Below are 18620 nucleotides of genomic sequence, written 5' to 3' on the forward strand. Positions count from 1 at the left end.
GTGATATATGCATAGCCATGTGTAGTTACGTTCACAAGTATGACCCTGAGATCAGAGGACTTTAGTGTCCTACTCTACCACTGTTTGACCTGTGTCCTAGAGAAAGTATCTCTTCCTGGAGCAAGGTTGGCAGCCATCAAGTACCAGAAATTCTCCTGCCTCAGCCTACTGATAGTGCAGGTATTATAAGCCACACCTAACCAAGACCCAATTATTATGTGTTCTGGGCTTTTAATTCAGATTCAATTGTTTCAACAGTAAACATTCTTAACCACTTTGCCAACTCCATAGCCTCAAAACTTCTCCTTCAAAAGTAGCAAAATATTTTAAGGAGTAATCTGCCAAGAGGTCAATCACAGGACCTGGAGCAGTATCAAAATAAGTTATATAGCCAGGACAACTATATTTTGGTGGCTGTCTCATCTTTGCAATGCCTTTGTGTGGCTAAGCATCCTTGAGACTGTAGATAGATTGTCACCACTGTATTAAAAAAAAAAAAACAAAAAACAAAGCAAAAAAAAAAAAACTAAAGTGTTAGGACATTTCCTACATATGTGCAATAACAAAGGTGTATAAACACTTTGACTTTGGTAGAGCATCCTTTTCTACATATTCTAACACCCCCTAACATTTTGTGAGATTTTCTGAAGAACCGTGGAAATAAGGTCCCTTTAAGAAGATCAGCCCATGAGTTGGGAGGGAAAGGGGGTCAACCTATTTGACAACTCCATCACCTACCAACAGGTTTTTATTTCTTTATTGTTTTTTAATCCACGATGGAAAACAATTGTGTTGCCAACTCTATCTTGGAACATCCCAGGGAAGTACCTTTGGAGTGTTTGCTTTGCAGAGGCATAAACTGAACGAATTCAATAAAAAGCTGAATAGTTGTTTTGGTTTTTGTTTTGTTTTTTTCTTTCTCATCACTTGGAGACCAACCTACATAAAGGCATTGCACAAATACTTAAAGACTTACTATGTCTGCAAGATCGTGGAGTATAAAACCAGACTATTGTGAAAAGCGCCTTCCTATGGCGGTAGGATAGAAACAGCGTTCATACACACAGACCTGGGATGCCCACTCATTCCTAACCTGCAGGCTGAAAGGCTGCACTTGGAAAGTGGATGCCGTAAAAGCCAAGCCGTGCTTTGCGGCCGCGCAAGGCGGGAAAGTGCGGCGGGCGGTTAGAGTCCTCGCCCCGCCCCTTGTTCACTACCAGCTCCCGCACTTGGAGGCGTGAACCAGCTGGGACCCAGCGCTGGGCGCCGGTTAACACCCACTCCCCCGTCGCGGGTACCATGGAGGCGGCGGTGTGTACCGAAATCGAACCGGAGGATGGCGACAGCAGCTGCGGGTGTGTGTGTTTCATGGACAAAGGCCTGCACAGGTAGCTGCCGCCTCCCGGGTGGACCTCGGGTTGTCTGTCTGGGGGATGGGGGTCCTCCCTATTCTGCCAACACATTCTGGGGCTCCTCCCTTCACACATTCCTGCCCCAGCACAGCCCGAGGCTCCTCTCTGTCCTCCCAGCAATGCCCTGGCTTCCTCCCTGCCGAACCCAGAATCCCCCCAGCCGAGCCCAGGCTTCTTCCTAGCCCAGTCCTCCTCCTCACCCTCTTCTCCACCACACTTTCTTGCTCACCCTGGCTGTTCCTCTTCATGGTCTCCTTCCCTGAGCCTGAGAAGTGGCCCTAGGGCTTGCATCCCGGGCCAGCAGCACAGCAAGCCTTCTCTGTTCCCTGCCTACACTTCTTGCCAAGGTTCTCAAACATTTTTTAAGTTCTTTTTCATAAGGCACAATCAGAAAGATAATCCATATACTTGTTCAAGGTATCAAGTGTAACTCTTTTAGCTGATTCTGTTTTAATGTTGCCCAGACCATTCGTTCAGTGTTTTGTTTTGTTTTGTTTTCGGGCCCCTGGATTTTCCATATTCTTTGAGCCCAGTTTACCAGTTCAACCTAGACACTTTCTTGAGTTTGATTGGACAGCTCGCTATTTCTGAGATCCAGTAGTCTCTGTGTCTTTGTGGAGGTGCCTGCTCTATAATGAAAATAGCTTAGTCCTGATCTAAGGGTTGCCAACGAAAAGGTTTTTCAAAAGAATGCTTGCATTTATATTTAATAATGGTTATCACTTCGAGGATGATGTCTGTGTACATTTTATATGCCTTATTACCACCACAGCAATTAAACAAGGTCGTTTTTTTTCTAGTAAGCAATGAATCTGGGAATTTATATTTTAGCAACATTATATAACTTGACAGCGCAACTTGTGAGCAATTAAATTCAACAGTATTGATTTCTGATATGTCAGAAAACAGATTGTTATTAAGAGCATATCGTAGTAGCCCAAAATCTGTTCCTAGATAGTTCTGTAGATAGAAGCTAGATGACCGGCACATGCTTCAGACACCTTTAGAAACTGGTGCTGTGAGCTTTGCACTTGTTTCCTTGTTACCGATTAGAAGGTTTCCTGCAACGTTATTCTAGCCAGCGCAAAAATCTACCACAGATGCCCTTGACATTGTGTGTGCTGTTCCTAACTACTGTTAGCACCTCCTAGCAGCGCACTGTAATTCCGTGGAAATAACGTTCCAGTCAGCAAGTTGAACTTCTAAGTGGTAATTGAGGGAGTAAAGAGATGATTTCTGTTTAGAGGAATGCATTCAAACTTGCAATTAGAGAGGACCCGAGCCTCTCCACCGATAAGAGCAATAGTTAGTAGAGGGTTTTGTTTTGTTTTAGAAATCAATTACATTCTGGACTAACTAGCTATTGTTGAAAGTAAGGAAACTAAAGTTTTAAACTCATGTATAAAATCTGGATTCATGTCAGGTCTGTTTAGTTGTCCTAACCAGACATTTTTAAGGGCTTGAAAATTAAGAAAAGAGCTTTAAAGTATGCAGTTACTCATTTTTAGCTACCAGAAGAGGGTCAGTTTTCTTTAAAAATGTTCCCCTGAATAAGTCTAACACACTCTAGTAGAAGGCTGCACATCCAAGGATATTTGGGCAGCACACATTAGTCATGATTATGAAAACAATCCAACCAAAAAAGGACACAAGTTGGGTAGGAAAGGAAAGGCATCTAGGACAGATTTTCTTTTTCCTAAAGTGAGTAGAGTAAATATTCATTATAGCCATTTTAATTAATTCTGTTTGGTTATCCTTTTAAGTATGTTTTACAATACTTTCTTTTATAGTATATCAGAGTTGTCTTTAGAGTCATCCCTACATGCCATCAATTTGCATTGTAATAACATCTCCAAGATCTCATCCATCGACCACATTTGGAACCTACAACATCTAGATCTGTCATCCAATCAAATAAATCAAATTGAAGGCCTGAGCACACTGACAAAGCTATGCACTTTAAACTTGTCCTGCAATTTGATCACAAGAGTGGAAGGTTTGTAAACAATTACATGTGGTACCTTCGGTTAGAAAAAAAATGAAAAATAAAATTATATATGTATTTTCTTCTAAAGAATGGAATTAATAGAATCATAAGCCTTTGAAAATTGACCCTAAAACTACCTATGCAATTTTTCCCATAAAACTGTCTTTTTGAATAGTTAGATAACTCCAAAAATGGCAGTTGATTTTACTATCAGTGTGAAACAATGTTATTTCTTCATTTAAACCTTATAAATGCTCTGTTACTTTCCCCTCTCCCTTTTAGGACTTGAAGCACTGGTTAATCTGACTAGACTGAATTTGTCTTATAATCGCATAAGTGATCTAAGTGGTAAGTAGATTTGTTCATATTTCTACAATGATAAAGGTTTGCAGGCTATGAGGACTTAGCTCAATGTTGGAAAACTGCAAAGAGTAGTGGTGTTTTGACCAAGCGTTTTATTTGAGCGCTCTACTTCTATTAAAACTTTTGTTGCTGCGAAAATAATACCTGAGTAAAACATAGAAATGAAGACAAGTATAACCCATAGCAGAAAAAGCTAAAGTGAGGAAAACCTACTTTAGGAGGGTTCTGCTTAATCCTCAGTGATGAAGCATTGTACTCACGTGGAAAGGGGCAGCTCCATTAGAACGTCAGATGTGATGGAAACCATGTGGCTGGCCACCAGTAGCCAGATGTAAGTACTGACTGGAAATTTGACTGGTGGTGCAAGGAACTGAATATTTAATTTAATACTAATTTGAATATAAAAGCAACTAGTGACTACTCCATTACACAATATAAGTACGGGCGATTCCAGGGATTCATATGTTAAAAGTTAAAATCAGTTTTTTTATGTGCTCTGCATGTCTAAGAAGATTTTAAAATCATTCCTTTTTTATTAGCATGATATAACTGATTTACAATTTTACAAATTTACAATTGTAGAATTTCTTGTTAGAAGTAAAATTTCACTAGTTATCCACATATACTCTTTCTTTGCCTTAAAACTTTTTGTTCTGTTACAGGGTTGATGCCCCTTCATGGACTAAAGTATAAACTTAGATATATTGACCTACATGGTAATTATATAGATAGCATCCATCACTTACTTCAGTGTACAGTAGGACTGCACTTCCTAACCAATCTGGTTTTAGAGAAGGATGGAGAAGGGAATCCTATCTGTTTTCTACCAGGTATGAAACAGTTAAATACATTTCTAGTACTTAAATGTGAACACATGTATCTCCTGAAGTGATGACCCCTTCATTTTACACTTAAGCTCTCCATATATATACATACATATGTATACATATATACACGTATGTGTATGTTTAAGAAACATAGTTATAAAAAATTTATTGATAAAAAAACAAAATTACGTCTATGCTTAAAGTATATAGGATTCCTTCCCTCCTTTCCTCCCTCTTTCTTTCTCTTTTTTTTTTCATTTTCCCTAAAGCGGTATCTCTTATAGCCTAGGCTGGTTTCAAATTTGATGTGTAGTATAGGATAAAGCACGACCCTCCCTCCTCTGCTGGGATCACAGCCATGCACCTCTATGCCCAGTTAAGTGATCCTGTGAGTTGAACCAAATATCATGAACCGAGGCCAACACTCTACTGAGTGAGCTGCATCTCCAGCGGGGTAAATAGGTTGGTGGTGTTATTTAGACAGTTTACAAATCTGATGGTAAATATTTCACATTTTGATGACTGTGATTTTGTCTTAGTTGGGGTTTTACTGCTCTGAAGAGACACCATGACTATGGCAGTGTTTCCTTGCTTTGTTTTCTCTTATATAGCTGGGGATAAAAGGAGTGTGTTTACTTGGGACTGGTTTATAGTTCAGAGGTTCAGTCCATTATACTCATGGCAGGAAGAATGGTGGCATGCGGGCCGACGGTACTGGAGAATAGCTCAGAGTTCTACATCTGGACCTTTAGGCAGCAGGAAGAGAATGTGAGCCACACAGGGTAGGGCTTGAACGAGCAAAACCTCAAAGCCCAGCTCCTAGTGACACACTTCTTCCAACAAAGCCACACTTACCCCACCAAGACCACACCTCTTAATAGTTCCAGCCCTATGAACCTGTGGTGGGCCATAGGATCTTATTTTTACTCAAACCACCACAGTTATATTCTAGCATTGTAATAGTATGTCACCATGAAAAGAGCAAGTAGCATATTTCTTTCTTCTAATGGTCCTTTATCCCCAGCTACACTAAGAGAAACAAAAGCAAATATTTATATAAAAAGTAATACACCCTTTATATTACATATGTATTTAAATATGGCATACCTATATAGTAATATATGTGACATCTAGAATATTGTACAGTAACTCCTGATAACAGGACTTAAAAGCAGGAAGCTCTATTTTGTAGCTTTTGGGTTTTATACCATGTGAATTCATTGTTGTGTGTGTGTGTATGTGTGTGTGTGTGTGTGTGTGTGTGTGTGTGTGTGTGTGTGTGTTTTGAAAGCTTAAACTTATAGGTTCATTTCCCAGCAGCCATATGGTGGCTCACAACTATACATAACTACAGTTACAGGTGACCTAATGCCCCCTTTTTACTTTATAGTGGCTCACAACTATACATAACTACAGTTACAGGTGACCTAATGCCCCCTTTTTACTTTATAGTGGCTCACAACTATACATAACTACAGTTACAGGTGACCTAATGCCCCCTTTTTTACTTTATAGTGGCTCACAACTATACATAACTACAGTTACAGGTGACCTAATGCCCCCCTTTTTACTTTATAGTCACCAAGCATGCAGGTGGCACATACATACAGAGGCAACACTCAAATGTGTAAAATAAATCTTTTTTAAACGTTCTAGCCCTGATTTTCTAGATTGCACTTTCTTTGGGGGTCTTTCCAACCACTTACTTGATCCTTTTGAGAAATATTTGGTAGTGAAGTTACCTGAGTGGTTAGTGAGATGGTATAACTTACCACAAAGCCAGATGACCTCAGTTCAGTTCCTGAGACCCCCATGGAGAAAGAAGAGAAATGACTCCCACAAGTTGTCCCTTGATCTACATGCATTAAGTGGGGGAGGGGTTTGTTGAGGGGCTGGAGAGATGGCTTAATGGTTAAGAGCACTGGCTGCTCTTCCAGGGAATCTGGGCATTGGTTTCGTACCAATATAGCGTTAATTTGACAGATTCCTTGTTTAATTGTTCTTAAGAGAAGTGAATATATTTTGCTTCAGTACATGATATTTGCATATCCTGATATTAATGTGTAATTAAGAAAAATTGAGATATTTCACTAATGTTTCACTGTGGGGAATTCTGACAGTAATTACAATTTTTATTCATTTTATAATGGCCATATAAAAATGAGCAAAAGCCCTGGTTATCTTCCTTCTCAGAGTAGAATGCTGTTGGTTCCATGCATTTAAAACTTTTCACACCATATGGTTCAATGGTCTGACTCTATCAGGAATGGTGTTTGCAATGGGGCAGGACTGCTTTCCCTCTTCTGTATTTACTGATGGCATGTTGAAGATGTTGAGTTCATAATGTTTATTCCCAGTTTATTAGTACATCATGGGACTGACTTGATCATTCAGACAATATACCTAGTAGCTTGGTTGGTTTTCGACATAATCTCTTCAAGTATTTATGCTTTGATTTTGAATTCGTTTCCCAGGGTACCGAGCAATCATTCTTCAGACTTTACCACAACTGAGAATCTTAGATTGCAAGAATATATTTGGTGAGCCAGTAAGTTTGGAAGACATAAACTTATCACACCTCCAATGCTTAGAAGGTCTTTTGGATAACTTAGTTTCTTCTGATTCCCCCTTGAATATAAGTGAAGATGAGGTAAGGTATTGGTGTTTTTTTCTAAGAGAAATGAGTTTCACGAGTTAACGTATCAGAATAGGAACTGTAAAGGACTTTGGTTTGTTTCTGTGTCACAGGCCACTGATAACATGGCAGCACCAGCAGTGGGCGTGCTGCCTCCTTTGGAGGAGTTTACAAGTGCACCAGAGGAAAATGTTTTGGCCTCACTTTTATCTGTGTGTCCACCTTCTGAACCAGAGAAAATTAATCATGAAAACGATTTTCAGAATGAGATGAAACTTCAGAAATTAGATGATCAAATCCTACAGCTTCTCAACGAAGTAGGTTTATTTTTATTTTATTGAAGAAAAAGTAGCTCAGAAAGTCTAAAGTAGAAATTGTACATGTGTTCACCAACTAGAAACATCAAATTGACTGTATCTGTATTGTTTTCTTTATAGAAATAAAATTATGTACAGTAATAGTGGCAAAAAAACAGTGGGAAATGTTTTTCACTCATTTTCTTTGTTGCCTTCCTTGATGAGTGTCAGTTCCTGTATTGCCAATAGTATTTTCTTGTGTTGTGTATGTGGTAACAGTTCATAGACGTTTGACTAGTTTTACTCTGGCAGCTGAATGACACTACTATACAGTAGTCACAGTTTTAAGTAGATGTGTGTTTGGAATTATCTTGGCCATATGCCTGCATGTGCAGTTGCTTGTCCCTGGGTTATGTGTTGGGGAACTGCCAGATTTTTCAGAGTTGCTGAAACATTCTTTGTCCCTAATGACAATTCATGCGGGTTCTAGTTTTTCCTTCCTTAGTTGCCTTAGTTTTTTTACATGAGATCTTAATGTATAACACAGATAATCTTGAGGTCTTGCCTTTGCTTCTAGAATTCTGGAATTACAGTCATATGTATAGTGATACTTGACTTATTTGTCCTTTTGTTATAGACCTTCCTAGTGAGCACTTGGAATAGGTCTTGGATGCTGAATGTTACATGTGTGGACACTTAGGTGGTTAGATTTTCAGAGGTTGGCATTCTATTATTTACCATTAATTTGATTTGATTTAAACTCTAATGCTGTTTGTTAACTATCAGTTCATATTTTCTTTGCTTTTATTTCCTCTAGTTTTCAGCCCAAAAGTCTTAACCTTGTATAACTGGCAGTCACAGTTTCTCAGTAGTAAACTGATAGTCTCAGACTGAAGCATGGTCTCATTCTGGTTCATTTTGCTAAACTAGTCTAACCTTTTTTATTTTTCATTTCTGAGGTCTTTAAATAGTTTTATCTTTTCCTGTTTTTGGTTTTTTTTTTTTCATTTTCCCAGATTTAAGTTACTAAAAGCTCCCCCCCCCCTTTTTCTCCTGTGCCAGAGCTCGATTTTTTGTCTTCAGTTTCAAAGATGCATAATTTATAACCTTGTAATCTTATAAAGTATCTTAATGCTTAAGAATGCATTAAATTTTATTTATACTGAGCAGAACTTTTAACAGGCTTTCTTTTTTTTTTATATTCTAGACTAATAATTCCTTAATAGATAATGTTCCTGAGAAAGACTTCAGACCAAAAAGAGACACAGATATAACTTCTGAAAGTGACTACGGAAACAGAAAAGAGTACAACAAAAAAGTTCCTAGAAGAACAAAAATCCCGTACTATGCCAGAACTATTCAAAGCATTAAGCACCACAATAGAAACAACGGTGCTTTTGTAAGGTATTTACTTGGTCGTAGCAGTACACATGAGGCACACAGGTCGGAGTGACTGACTGCTTCCTCCTTGCTGCTCCATGATGATACACTTCTCAGTTTACGGACATCTAGGAGCTCAGATTTGGACAACTATCAGCCCCCATATCCTACATTCTGCATCCCCTGAGTCATCCAACCACTGTTCAAATAAAATCAAAGAATTACATCTTTACTAATATGAACTATTTACTAGAGTTAAAGAGATTGTGTCTGATTGAACATTCACAAATTTTTTCTTGTCATTTTTTAATTAATAAAGTATAATACATTTGCTTTATTAAGTATCATGGTAGATATTGCATTGGATATGAAAATGTTTCTAGACAGTTTAATATGTACTCAAATGTGTTATATATAAAAATTTTGTGCCATTTTATATAGTAAAGTGAGCATTTAGAGATTTTGGTGTTTGCAGGTGGTTCTGCAATCCCTGCAGAAACTTGAAAATCGTTTACTTACAAAAGATTGCTTTCACTCTCTTTGAGAAATTAATGTATAATACCAAACAAAAGGCCACTACATCACTTGCAGTGAGTGGGAAGTAAAGCTTCCTCTTTACACTAGCATTTACTTGACTAATTTCTACTCTGTCTGTAGGTAGATCTCGCTGGAAGCCAAGGCCTAGTTAAACAGTACAACTAAACTAGGAGCACAGGCAGACATATGATTTTGACATGCAAGGGTAGAAATATAATCTCTGTATTTTCATAGCTGAGGAATCTACTATATAGCAGGTACAAAAAGACTGTACCTCAGAGTAGGAACAATCCGCTTTTTACCTGCATAATTCTTTTTTAAATATACTAGTTGGTTATTTCAATTCTTCGTAGTGATCCATGTATAAAATTTCATGTATTAAAAAAAATCATTCAGCTCTTTTTAGTTAGGATATACCCAAGAATTTTTTTTTCTGACTACTAATAGAATCTGTTTACTCTGGTATAGTGTACCAATTTTAAACTCTTAAGTGCCATGGGGCAATTAAATAATTTTCAAATTTTTCTCTTATATGATCGTAGTGTATTTCATCTTGAGTATGTTGAACACTACACATATAAAATCATTATCTTTTTTAAAACTCTTGATACTCTAAATAGTGAGTCAGCAAAGTCATCCCTTATAAACTTCATGAATTAGCTTTCCAAGTTAACTATTACCTTACTTAATACATTTTTCTTAAAATGGTTATTCATCGTATTGGTATGGGTGTTTTACCTGCACGTATGTCTGTACCATGTCCTAGAGCCTGCTAATGACAGAAGCGGGCATCAGATCCCCTGGGACTGGGTTACAGGTGGTTGTGAGCTGCCGTGTGAATGCTGGGCATTGAACCCAGTTTCTCTGAAAGATTAGCCAGTGCTTTTCACCACTGAGCCATCTCTCCAGCCCCTAATCAATATGGTTTTTCTAATACTAGATATGTGGCTATAGGTGTTTGTATTGGAAAACATAAAATGCACTTTTGACGATTTTCTGCTTTTTTTTTCTTTGCAGTTGTAATCGTAAAATGAGACAGCCTCACTTTAAGGATTTATATGTAAGATCATCTTTAGTAAATTATAATAACTTAAGAGACTTAGATGAGCAGAAGACTGGCATAATTAAAGCACACAAAATTGTCTCAGATGACAGCACTTACCGGGTATGGTTAGAAAATTAAGAAAAATTAATCTTAGATTTAAGTACTAAGTCCTAAAAAGTTAACCAGTTTTTTATGAGCAATAAATGTTGTTTGTAGTTTTATCAGAGTAATAAAAATTGGCTAATTTTATCTTTTCCAGGTTCCAGATTTTGTGTAATATTACTGCTTTCACATTTGATAGATTGGTTGAAATGACATTATATTCGGAAAATTCCAGTTCCTGTTTCCCAAAATATTAGGGGTAATGGAACCCTTCAAATAACAATATACATCTCTGTGTTTTCTCAAAGAAGTATTCTTTATACTGTCTTGTTAGTTGTCCTGAAACCCAGTTTTGGGGAAAAAAATTCAGAGATGCTGAAGTTATTTTAAAAATTGGAGACTCTTTATTGTTACTGTGATACCAATGCAGATAAAGAAATGTGACTTTCCCTCGTGAATAGCCAAACTGAATAAAAACGAAGATTCACTATAAGAAAATTGAAGACTCACTGAATATATTAGTTACTTTGCCCTTGTTTTACAGGTTAGAGTACTGGTTATTATACTCTACTGCATACTGTGAAAAGCATAATCTAATGATAGGATTGCCTTCATGACAGTATCAGCTAACACTCATTTGAGATGATTCTGTACCTTGCAATATCTACTCTTTCCTGTGCACTTTATGTCCATTACTGTAATTCTAACTGGAATTTTTTACAATGAGTTATTGTAAAAGAAATGAAACAGCTGGGGCAATGAGAAGTTTGCTGACATTTTCCAAGTTCATGAAGCATTGCTGTTTTCTTTTAGTCTCTTGTGGAACAGTTAGACCAAGAGAGAGAAATGAGGTGGAAAGCTGAGCAAACGGAAAAGAAACTTATGGATTATATCAATGAGCTACATAAGCAAGCAGATGAGAAAAAAGATGTTCACAGCCAGGCTCTCATTACCACAGATAGGTAAGGCCAAAATACAACTGTGAATTCTGCAGAGAAGGGGAGGAACGAGCCTTGACCAGAGGGACTAAGGACATCACAAAAACACCCACAGAATCAACTAACAAGCTATAGGGGCTCACAGAGACTGCACTGAGAACCAGGGAGCCTGTAGGTATCTGAGCTAGCTCCTCAGCATATGTCAGTGGGACATGTTTCCTCCTACTGGGTTGCCTTGTCCATCCTTGACATGAGGAAGATGCCTAGTCTAGTCTTTCTGGAACGTGATAGGCTGTGCTTGGTTGATACATCCCCGGGAGGCCAGCTCTTTTCAGAAGAGTGCATGGGGGGCGGAGCAATGGGGGGAAAGGAGGGAGGACAAACAGTGCTCTGGACATAATATATAAGAGAATAAATTAAGAAAAGTGTGAGTCTAAAGATGTCTCAGAGCATGAAGCTTACTGAGCTTAGAATAGGAATGTCTTGATTTAAAATAGTGATACAAACATGAATATATGTGACTTTCATTTGATTTGCAGATTTATTACTTTGGTGGGGGAAATATGCTTTGTAGAATGTCGTATTTGTAAAAAGGCTGGCATTGACAAATTTCTCTTTAAGGTTTATGATCCTTGTCTCTTTTAACATACTCATTTCCTGTGTTCTCTTTGGTACTACATAGGCCAAGTGCCTTAACTCTTTCCCTACTTTTTTCTTGTCTATTTAGTCTTCTATTTGCCTAAGGAGCTTTTCACTCCAGGACATTCTTTTTTTTTAAGAGAGAAAAGGGTTTATTTGGCTTATGTTTCCACATTGTTCATCGTTGAAGGAAATCCGGACAGTAACTCAAGTATACGAATACATTTTTGTCAGTACTTGGTTTCTTTAAAGGTTTGATAGTGTGCATTAAGATCTTTCTAGTACTTACATAAAGTACATGTAAAACAAGATGTAACCTGGAATTACTCAAAGTCTTCTTGGTGTGTAAAGAATGAGCATAATGGTTTTTCGTTTTCTTTTTTTTTTTTTTTTCTTGAACTTCATATAGTTTGTGAGTTGTTTTCTGGGGTGTTCAGAGCTTTCTAGGGTTAGTATCCAATTATCAGTGACTGCACATTGTATCTGTTCTTTTGTGACTGGGTTATCTCACTCAGGATGATATTCTCTAGATGCATCCATTTTCTTAAGAATTTCATAAAGTCATTGTTTCTTATAGCTGAGTAGTACTCCATTGTGTAAATGTACCACAATTTTTGTATCCATTCATCTACTGAAGGACATCTGGGTTCTTTCCAGCTTCTGGCTATTATAAATAGACCTACTATAAACACTGTGGTGCATGTGTCTTTATTGTATATTGGAGTGTCTCTGGGGTATATGCCCAGAAGTGGAATAACTGGGTCTTCATGTACTACTACATCCAATTTTCTGAGGAATCGCCAGACTGATTTCTAGAGTGGTTGTACCAGTTTACAACCCCACTAACAGTGGAGAAGTGTTCCTCTTTCTCAGCAACCTCGCCAGCATCTGTTGTCATATGAGTTTTTGATCTTAGCCATTCTGAATGGTTTCAGGTGGAATCTCAGGGTTGTTTTGATTTGCATTTCCCTGATGGCTAAGGATGTTGAGCACTTCCTTAGATGCTTCTCAGCCATTCAATATTCCTCAATTGAGAACGTTTTGTTTAGCTCTGTACCCCATTTTTAATAGGGTTGTTTGATTCTCTGGTGTCTAGCTTTTTGAGTTCTTTGTATACCTTTGGATATGAGGCCTCTAACTGATGTGGGTTGGTAAAGATCTTTTTCCATTCTGTTGGCTGCCGTTTTGTTTTCTTGACAGTGTCCTTAGCCTTACAGAAACTTTGCAATCTCATTAAGTCCCATTTCTCAATCTTTGATCTTAGAGCACAAGCCATTGGTGCTCTGTTCAGGAAATTTTCTCATGTGCCTATGTGTTCTAAGGTTTTCCCTACTTTCTCATCTAATAGTTTCAGTGTATCTGGTTTAATGTGGAGATCTTTGATCCGCTTGCACTTGAGCTTTGTACAAGGAGATAAGAAAGGGTCTATTTTCATTGTTCTGCATGCTGAGTGCCAGTACTCCAGGACATTCTTATTCCATTATGTGAAGGTACATTGTAGTAACCCCCTCACCTTTGATTTCTATAGTTAATAGTCAAGTTATCCGTTTCTTCAAATAGTTACTGTTTTTCCTCAGAGTTACTATTTGGTTCCAGTTTTTCATATCTGTAAGGGAACACTAGGTCTCTAGACTTGGTATTAGTCATAAGCAGGATCTGGACATTTAATTCAGTTTTATGTCTGTAAAGTGGGTCATTCCTCTTACAAGATCTCATGAGACTTTTAAATGAAGGTAAACAGTTTCCATCCTGATCCCTCATTTCTTTTATACAATTGGTTGTGTGATACTGATACTTAAGGAAAACAATAAAACACCTCTCCTATGTGCTTCTCATATATGTTGTACCTGTGTGATAGAGAAAAGCCGCCGTGCTACCTAAATATGTTCACTGTGAAAATCACCGTAACTACATATTTTGGTGCACTCTGCTCTTATGTGAGTCTGTCTGTCACCATCTGTGCTGGTTTGAGTAGGCATGTCCCATATCTTGTGTGAATGCTAGCTAGGCCCATGGGCAGCTGAGGCCTTGTCAGAGAAAGCGAGACACTGTGGGCAGTGCTTGAGGTCTTCTGTGCTCTAGCTATGCCCAGTATGGCACACAGCCTCCTTGTGCTGCCTGTGGATGAAGATGTGGAACTCTCAGCTTCTCCAGTACCGTGTCGGCCTGCATGCTGCTGTGCTTCCTGGCATGATAATGAACTAAACCTCTGAGAGTGTAAGCCAGCCCCAATAAATGTCCTTTATAGGAATTGCTTTGGTCATAGTGTCTCTTCACAGCAATAATACCCTAAGACACTATCTTTATTTGTGTTTATCTGTCTCTGAATTGATAGAAGAAAAATCCTAGCTAGGAAATGAGAGAATGGCATGAGAAGGGGAATAGTGCTCAAATTTCCTCAGAATAGCCCCATTACATGACAGGGTGTGTCACATGGAGACTGTAGAAGACAGGATTCCTCTTTTCTTCAGAATGGAGCATAGCTTGTTGTAGTAATTGTTTTTATTAAATGTTATTTCCCTTTGTGTTATAATTGAAATTCCTTTTAGTGTTGGCATACTTTGTATTTTGTTATGATGAGTTTTTGAGGCAGTGTCTCACTATGTAGTTCTGGCTCAGAAGGAATCGATCTGACTCTGACTTCCAGGAGTCTGGAATTGTAAGTGTATACCACTATGCCAGTTTGACATTCTTGAACTTTTAGTTTTGTCTATATGCAAATACTTTTTGCTTTATTTTATAGTATAGGTATTAACTGTAGTATATTAGAAAAAAAGATCTTAACTGTTGACCAGATTTAATTTGGGAGGTTTGGAACGTACCTCCATGCTCCTTGCACTTTTGAACAGACTTGATTGATCTCACTCTACTTCTGTCTACACCATTGTTGCTGTTGTGTGTAAAACTCTTGAAATTAATACCCCCAACTCTTAACGTTTCTTATATCCATTGCCCTGAATACCAAGTCTGAGAGCTAGGTGCCACCCTTTGATTGTTATGTCAAAAGTGAATCTCATTTACTATGTTTATTGTTTCAACCTCCTTGGACTTTATTGATCTAGTCAGTTATCAAAAATGCCTTCCATATAGTTCTCATAAGTGTTTTCAGGTTAGCCTATCCTGAGGAAGAAGCACTGTGTGTCTCATTCTGTATTCTTTGCCTTAGTAACTGTTGTGCCCTGAATATTCTGTCTGTTACCAAAACTTGAAATAATTGTTTTGCCATTGCTTTCTTATATCTCAAAGCCAGCTGGTACTGATATCTTCTTGATTCTGTTTTTTAAAATACCTATCTCCTCTGTATTATAGAACTGTATCCTTGCTTTATGATTTACTGCTTTGATAACTATTGAAATTTTACTTATCTACAGTTCTTTGCCCTCATCTATTATTTTCTCATGTCAACCTGGAATTGACTGAATAAAGGAAGACTATTTTAAAAACTGTTCTCATTAAAGACAAATGGAAAGAAAATAAGAATTGAAGAAATTATCATCATAGAGCAGTTGATGGATACATACATGTGTGTGTGTGTGTGTGTGTGTGTGTGTGTGTGTGTGTGTATTAAACTACTTTAGCTCGGTAATTAATTCATGAGATTCTTCCACACATGTCAACCATCTAGCTGCTTCTTGTATTTGGATAAGGTATGAGCTGGTAAATAATATACTAACATGTCACAATGACTAGTTCATGGGGTACACATATACACTAAAGTGAACTAATCCACGCCTCTTATGGCTCTTCTAAGTTGAGTTAAGCAAAGATCATTCCTGTTGTGACTGCTAGAATGTAAACCCAGTGCTCACAAGATGGCTTAATGGATAAAAGCACTTGCCACACAAGCCTTACAACCTGAATTCAGTTCTAGAACCCACATGAAAAGAGAGGCCTGTATCTGAAAATTGGCCTCTGACCTCCATGCATGAACATGCATCCACACACACACATACACACACAAATAAACGTTTAGAGGAAGATGAACCCACATGTATCTGTGGCTGCCTTTAACTGTTTGTCACACTATACCAGGAAAAGCTGAAGCCAGTTCCTGAGAGCTCACTCTGGTGTAGAACCCTAGTATAATTCAGTGCTTGGTTACAGCAGTGTCTCAGAAGAGTACCAGCCAGTCTGTCTTCATCTGGTCACGTAGACCGGTAGACATTCCTATTTGTTATGTACGTTAAGTTTTCAGTTGCAAGTAAAATATTCTGGCACGTACAAAGCCATGATCAGTACTTTGGTCTGAGAAGACAAAGAAGACAAAACTGATCAGCTGCTTAGGTGTCACTTACACCTCATAGCTTTAGAGATTCCAAGTCAGTTTCCTCTGCTTGACATTAAGCTCTTTGAGGGCTGTGATTATAGCTCATTTATACTGAATGCTTTTCAAAAATTCACATCTAGCTCAAAACTGAAACACACCAGGAATAAACTATTGCTGTGGAATAGTAAGAATATATGTGAATTTCTTTATTTATGATGAATGTCTTTCCCTTTCAGGAAAATGTTATTTTCAGGGTCAGACAAAGGCATATCCTGTTTCATAGCCTTTTTTTGTATTATTAGTATAATTAAAGTTTGACAATACTTCAGATATTGGTTACTATTTTAAGCCTTACACTGATTACAATTTTTATTATTTTTAAACATATAACATTCTTATTCCTATTATATAATTTATGCTCCAGACTAAAGGATGCTATTTTTAAGGAGAGACATTGCAAGTCTCAGCTTGAAGTTATAGTTCACAGACTTCAAAATGAGGTTAAAAAGCTAACTATTGAATTGATGAAAGCGCGAGATCAACAGGAAGAGCACGTCAGACACTTGAGAACCCTGGAAAGGGCACTGGAAAATATGGAGAAGCAGAAAGCACAGCAGCAGCAGGCACAGGTATCCCTGAGTGGATCAGTGATGTGGCTGAACAGATTGATGGCTCCCCTAAAACTACATACTATAGTAAGCTCAAAAGATGTCAGGATGTAAGCAGAAATTACGTCACTGTTAATTTTATTATCACAGCCATGCAGCCTGCGGATTACATCTTTATTCTACAAACACTTATATAAAAATTTGGAAGAGTTGATAGAAATATTGCGGGCAGATAGGTTCATGTTTTTGAGAGACAGTTTTCAGATGTATGGGGTTCTTGAAAGACTTTCAGTTTCATGCTATTGGCATGGAATTTCTGTCAAAAAAGTATGTAAATCAACAGTAATTAACGCCAGTACAATTGATGCTTCTGCATTGGCAATGGCATTTTTAATTCAATAAAGTTTGAAAATTGCTTAGTTCTTGGGACATGGGATTTAATGAACATTTACAGGAGCTAGTATTAAAACAGAAGCAGGGACAGTTACTGAGGTGGCCAAGAAGCTCTGTGGTAGGCCAGTCTTTCTAAGTAAGGACTTTCTCCTTTTCTGTTTTCCCCCTTCTTTCAGATGCTGGCCCGAGTCTGGGCACTCCCTCCCTAACACTTTCAGCTTCAGCATCCCCCAAAGCTACCTGTCACTTACCTTGTGGCATGCCTGCCTGACCTCGATGCCTAACTCTAACTCCTTTGACTTTTTCTCTTCCTTTTCTCCATCAGACAGGTGAAAGATCTCTAGCTTGCCTGCCCTGTGGCTTTCTTCTAAACTAACAAAACTTCCCTTGGCCTTGTCACAAAGTGACAAAATAGAACGTAGAAGCAGGAGAAAGGCTGTGTGAGAGATGTGACCATGTGTACTTCACTCAGATGAGGTTAGGAACTGGCTAAGGATAAGAACTAGAAGCATGTGCTTGGTTGTGTAAGAGCTGTGACCATGTCCGCTTCATTTAGATAAAACTGGTCCAAGAGGTGGAGCTCAAAGCCTCGGCTGCTGATCGAGAAATAAACTTACTTCGAACCTCTCTTCACCAAGAAAAGCAGCAAGTGCAACAACTTCATGAGCTTCTGGAATTGAAAGAACAGGAACACAGGTAAGTGAACATGTATCAAGACAGTACTAACATTTGAAAGTATAAAAGGGAGTTCCTGGCTTTTCCCTTGATCTTCCAGTGACTGACCATTGGTAAAATCTGGCAGAATTAACCCAAGGAGGGCAGGCACGATAGCTTAACCCCCAAGCTTGAATGGTGTGGTTTCTGGGTTCCACATGATAGGAAAAAAGCCAACTCCTACATGTTCCGTGTGCTTTCTATGCATGACACCCATACAGGTACTCTCCATCAATCACTATAGAGAGAGAGAGAGATTAAAATCAGAATTAACTCAGGAAAATGCCATGTTTGCATCTGTATTAGATCCAGTCCTATAGAAATATCTAGGAGCTAAGAAACAAATATGTGAATTTAATGTCAGTGTGAAAGGGCTTATAATAGTGCACCTTGTTTTTATATTTCTTCAGACTTGACCAAAAACGGCTCATCATATAGAGTGGGAACTATGCCAATTGACTTCCAAATAATGCTTTG

At 38.1% G+C, this 18620-nt stretch overlaps 1 protein-coding gene across 3 annotated transcripts in view; it reads left to right on the top strand.

The window, feature by feature from the left end:
- Nucleotides 1–1299: 1299 nt before the first annotated feature.
- The window catches only part of LRRCC1 (leucine rich repeat and coiled-coil centrosomal protein 1), a gene marked incomplete at both ends in the record, with an annotated part of 34682 nt that continues 17361 nt past the window's right edge, over nucleotides 1300–18620 (top strand). For 2 of the 3 annotated variants that reach the window (XM_080929481.1, XM_080929479.1), the window contains 11 exons: nucleotides 1300–1388; nucleotides 3203–3408; nucleotides 3682–3747; nucleotides 4425–4592; nucleotides 7064–7239; nucleotides 7338–7541; nucleotides 8728–8924; nucleotides 10455–10602; nucleotides 11398–11546; nucleotides 16853–17057; nucleotides 17986–18125. In XM_080929481.1, coding sequence (XP_080785607.1) covers nucleotides 1300–1388; nucleotides 3203–3408; nucleotides 3682–3747; nucleotides 4425–4592; nucleotides 7064–7239; nucleotides 7338–7541; nucleotides 8728–8924; nucleotides 10455–10602; nucleotides 11398–11546; nucleotides 16853–17057; nucleotides 17986–18125 — 1748 coding nt within the window. The remainder of the gene's footprint in view (nucleotides 1389–3202; nucleotides 3409–3681; nucleotides 3748–4424; nucleotides 4593–7063; nucleotides 7240–7337; nucleotides 7542–8727; nucleotides 8925–10454; nucleotides 10603–11397; nucleotides 11547–16852; nucleotides 17058–17985; nucleotides 18126–18620) is intronic. The other variant, XM_080929480.1, reaches the window with a different exon arrangement.

Source organism: Micromys minutus (genome assembly GCF_963924665.1).
Source record: "Micromys minutus genome assembly, chromosome: 15".
Classification (NCBI taxonomy): Eukaryota; Metazoa; Chordata; class Mammalia; order Rodentia; family Muridae; genus Micromys; species Micromys minutus.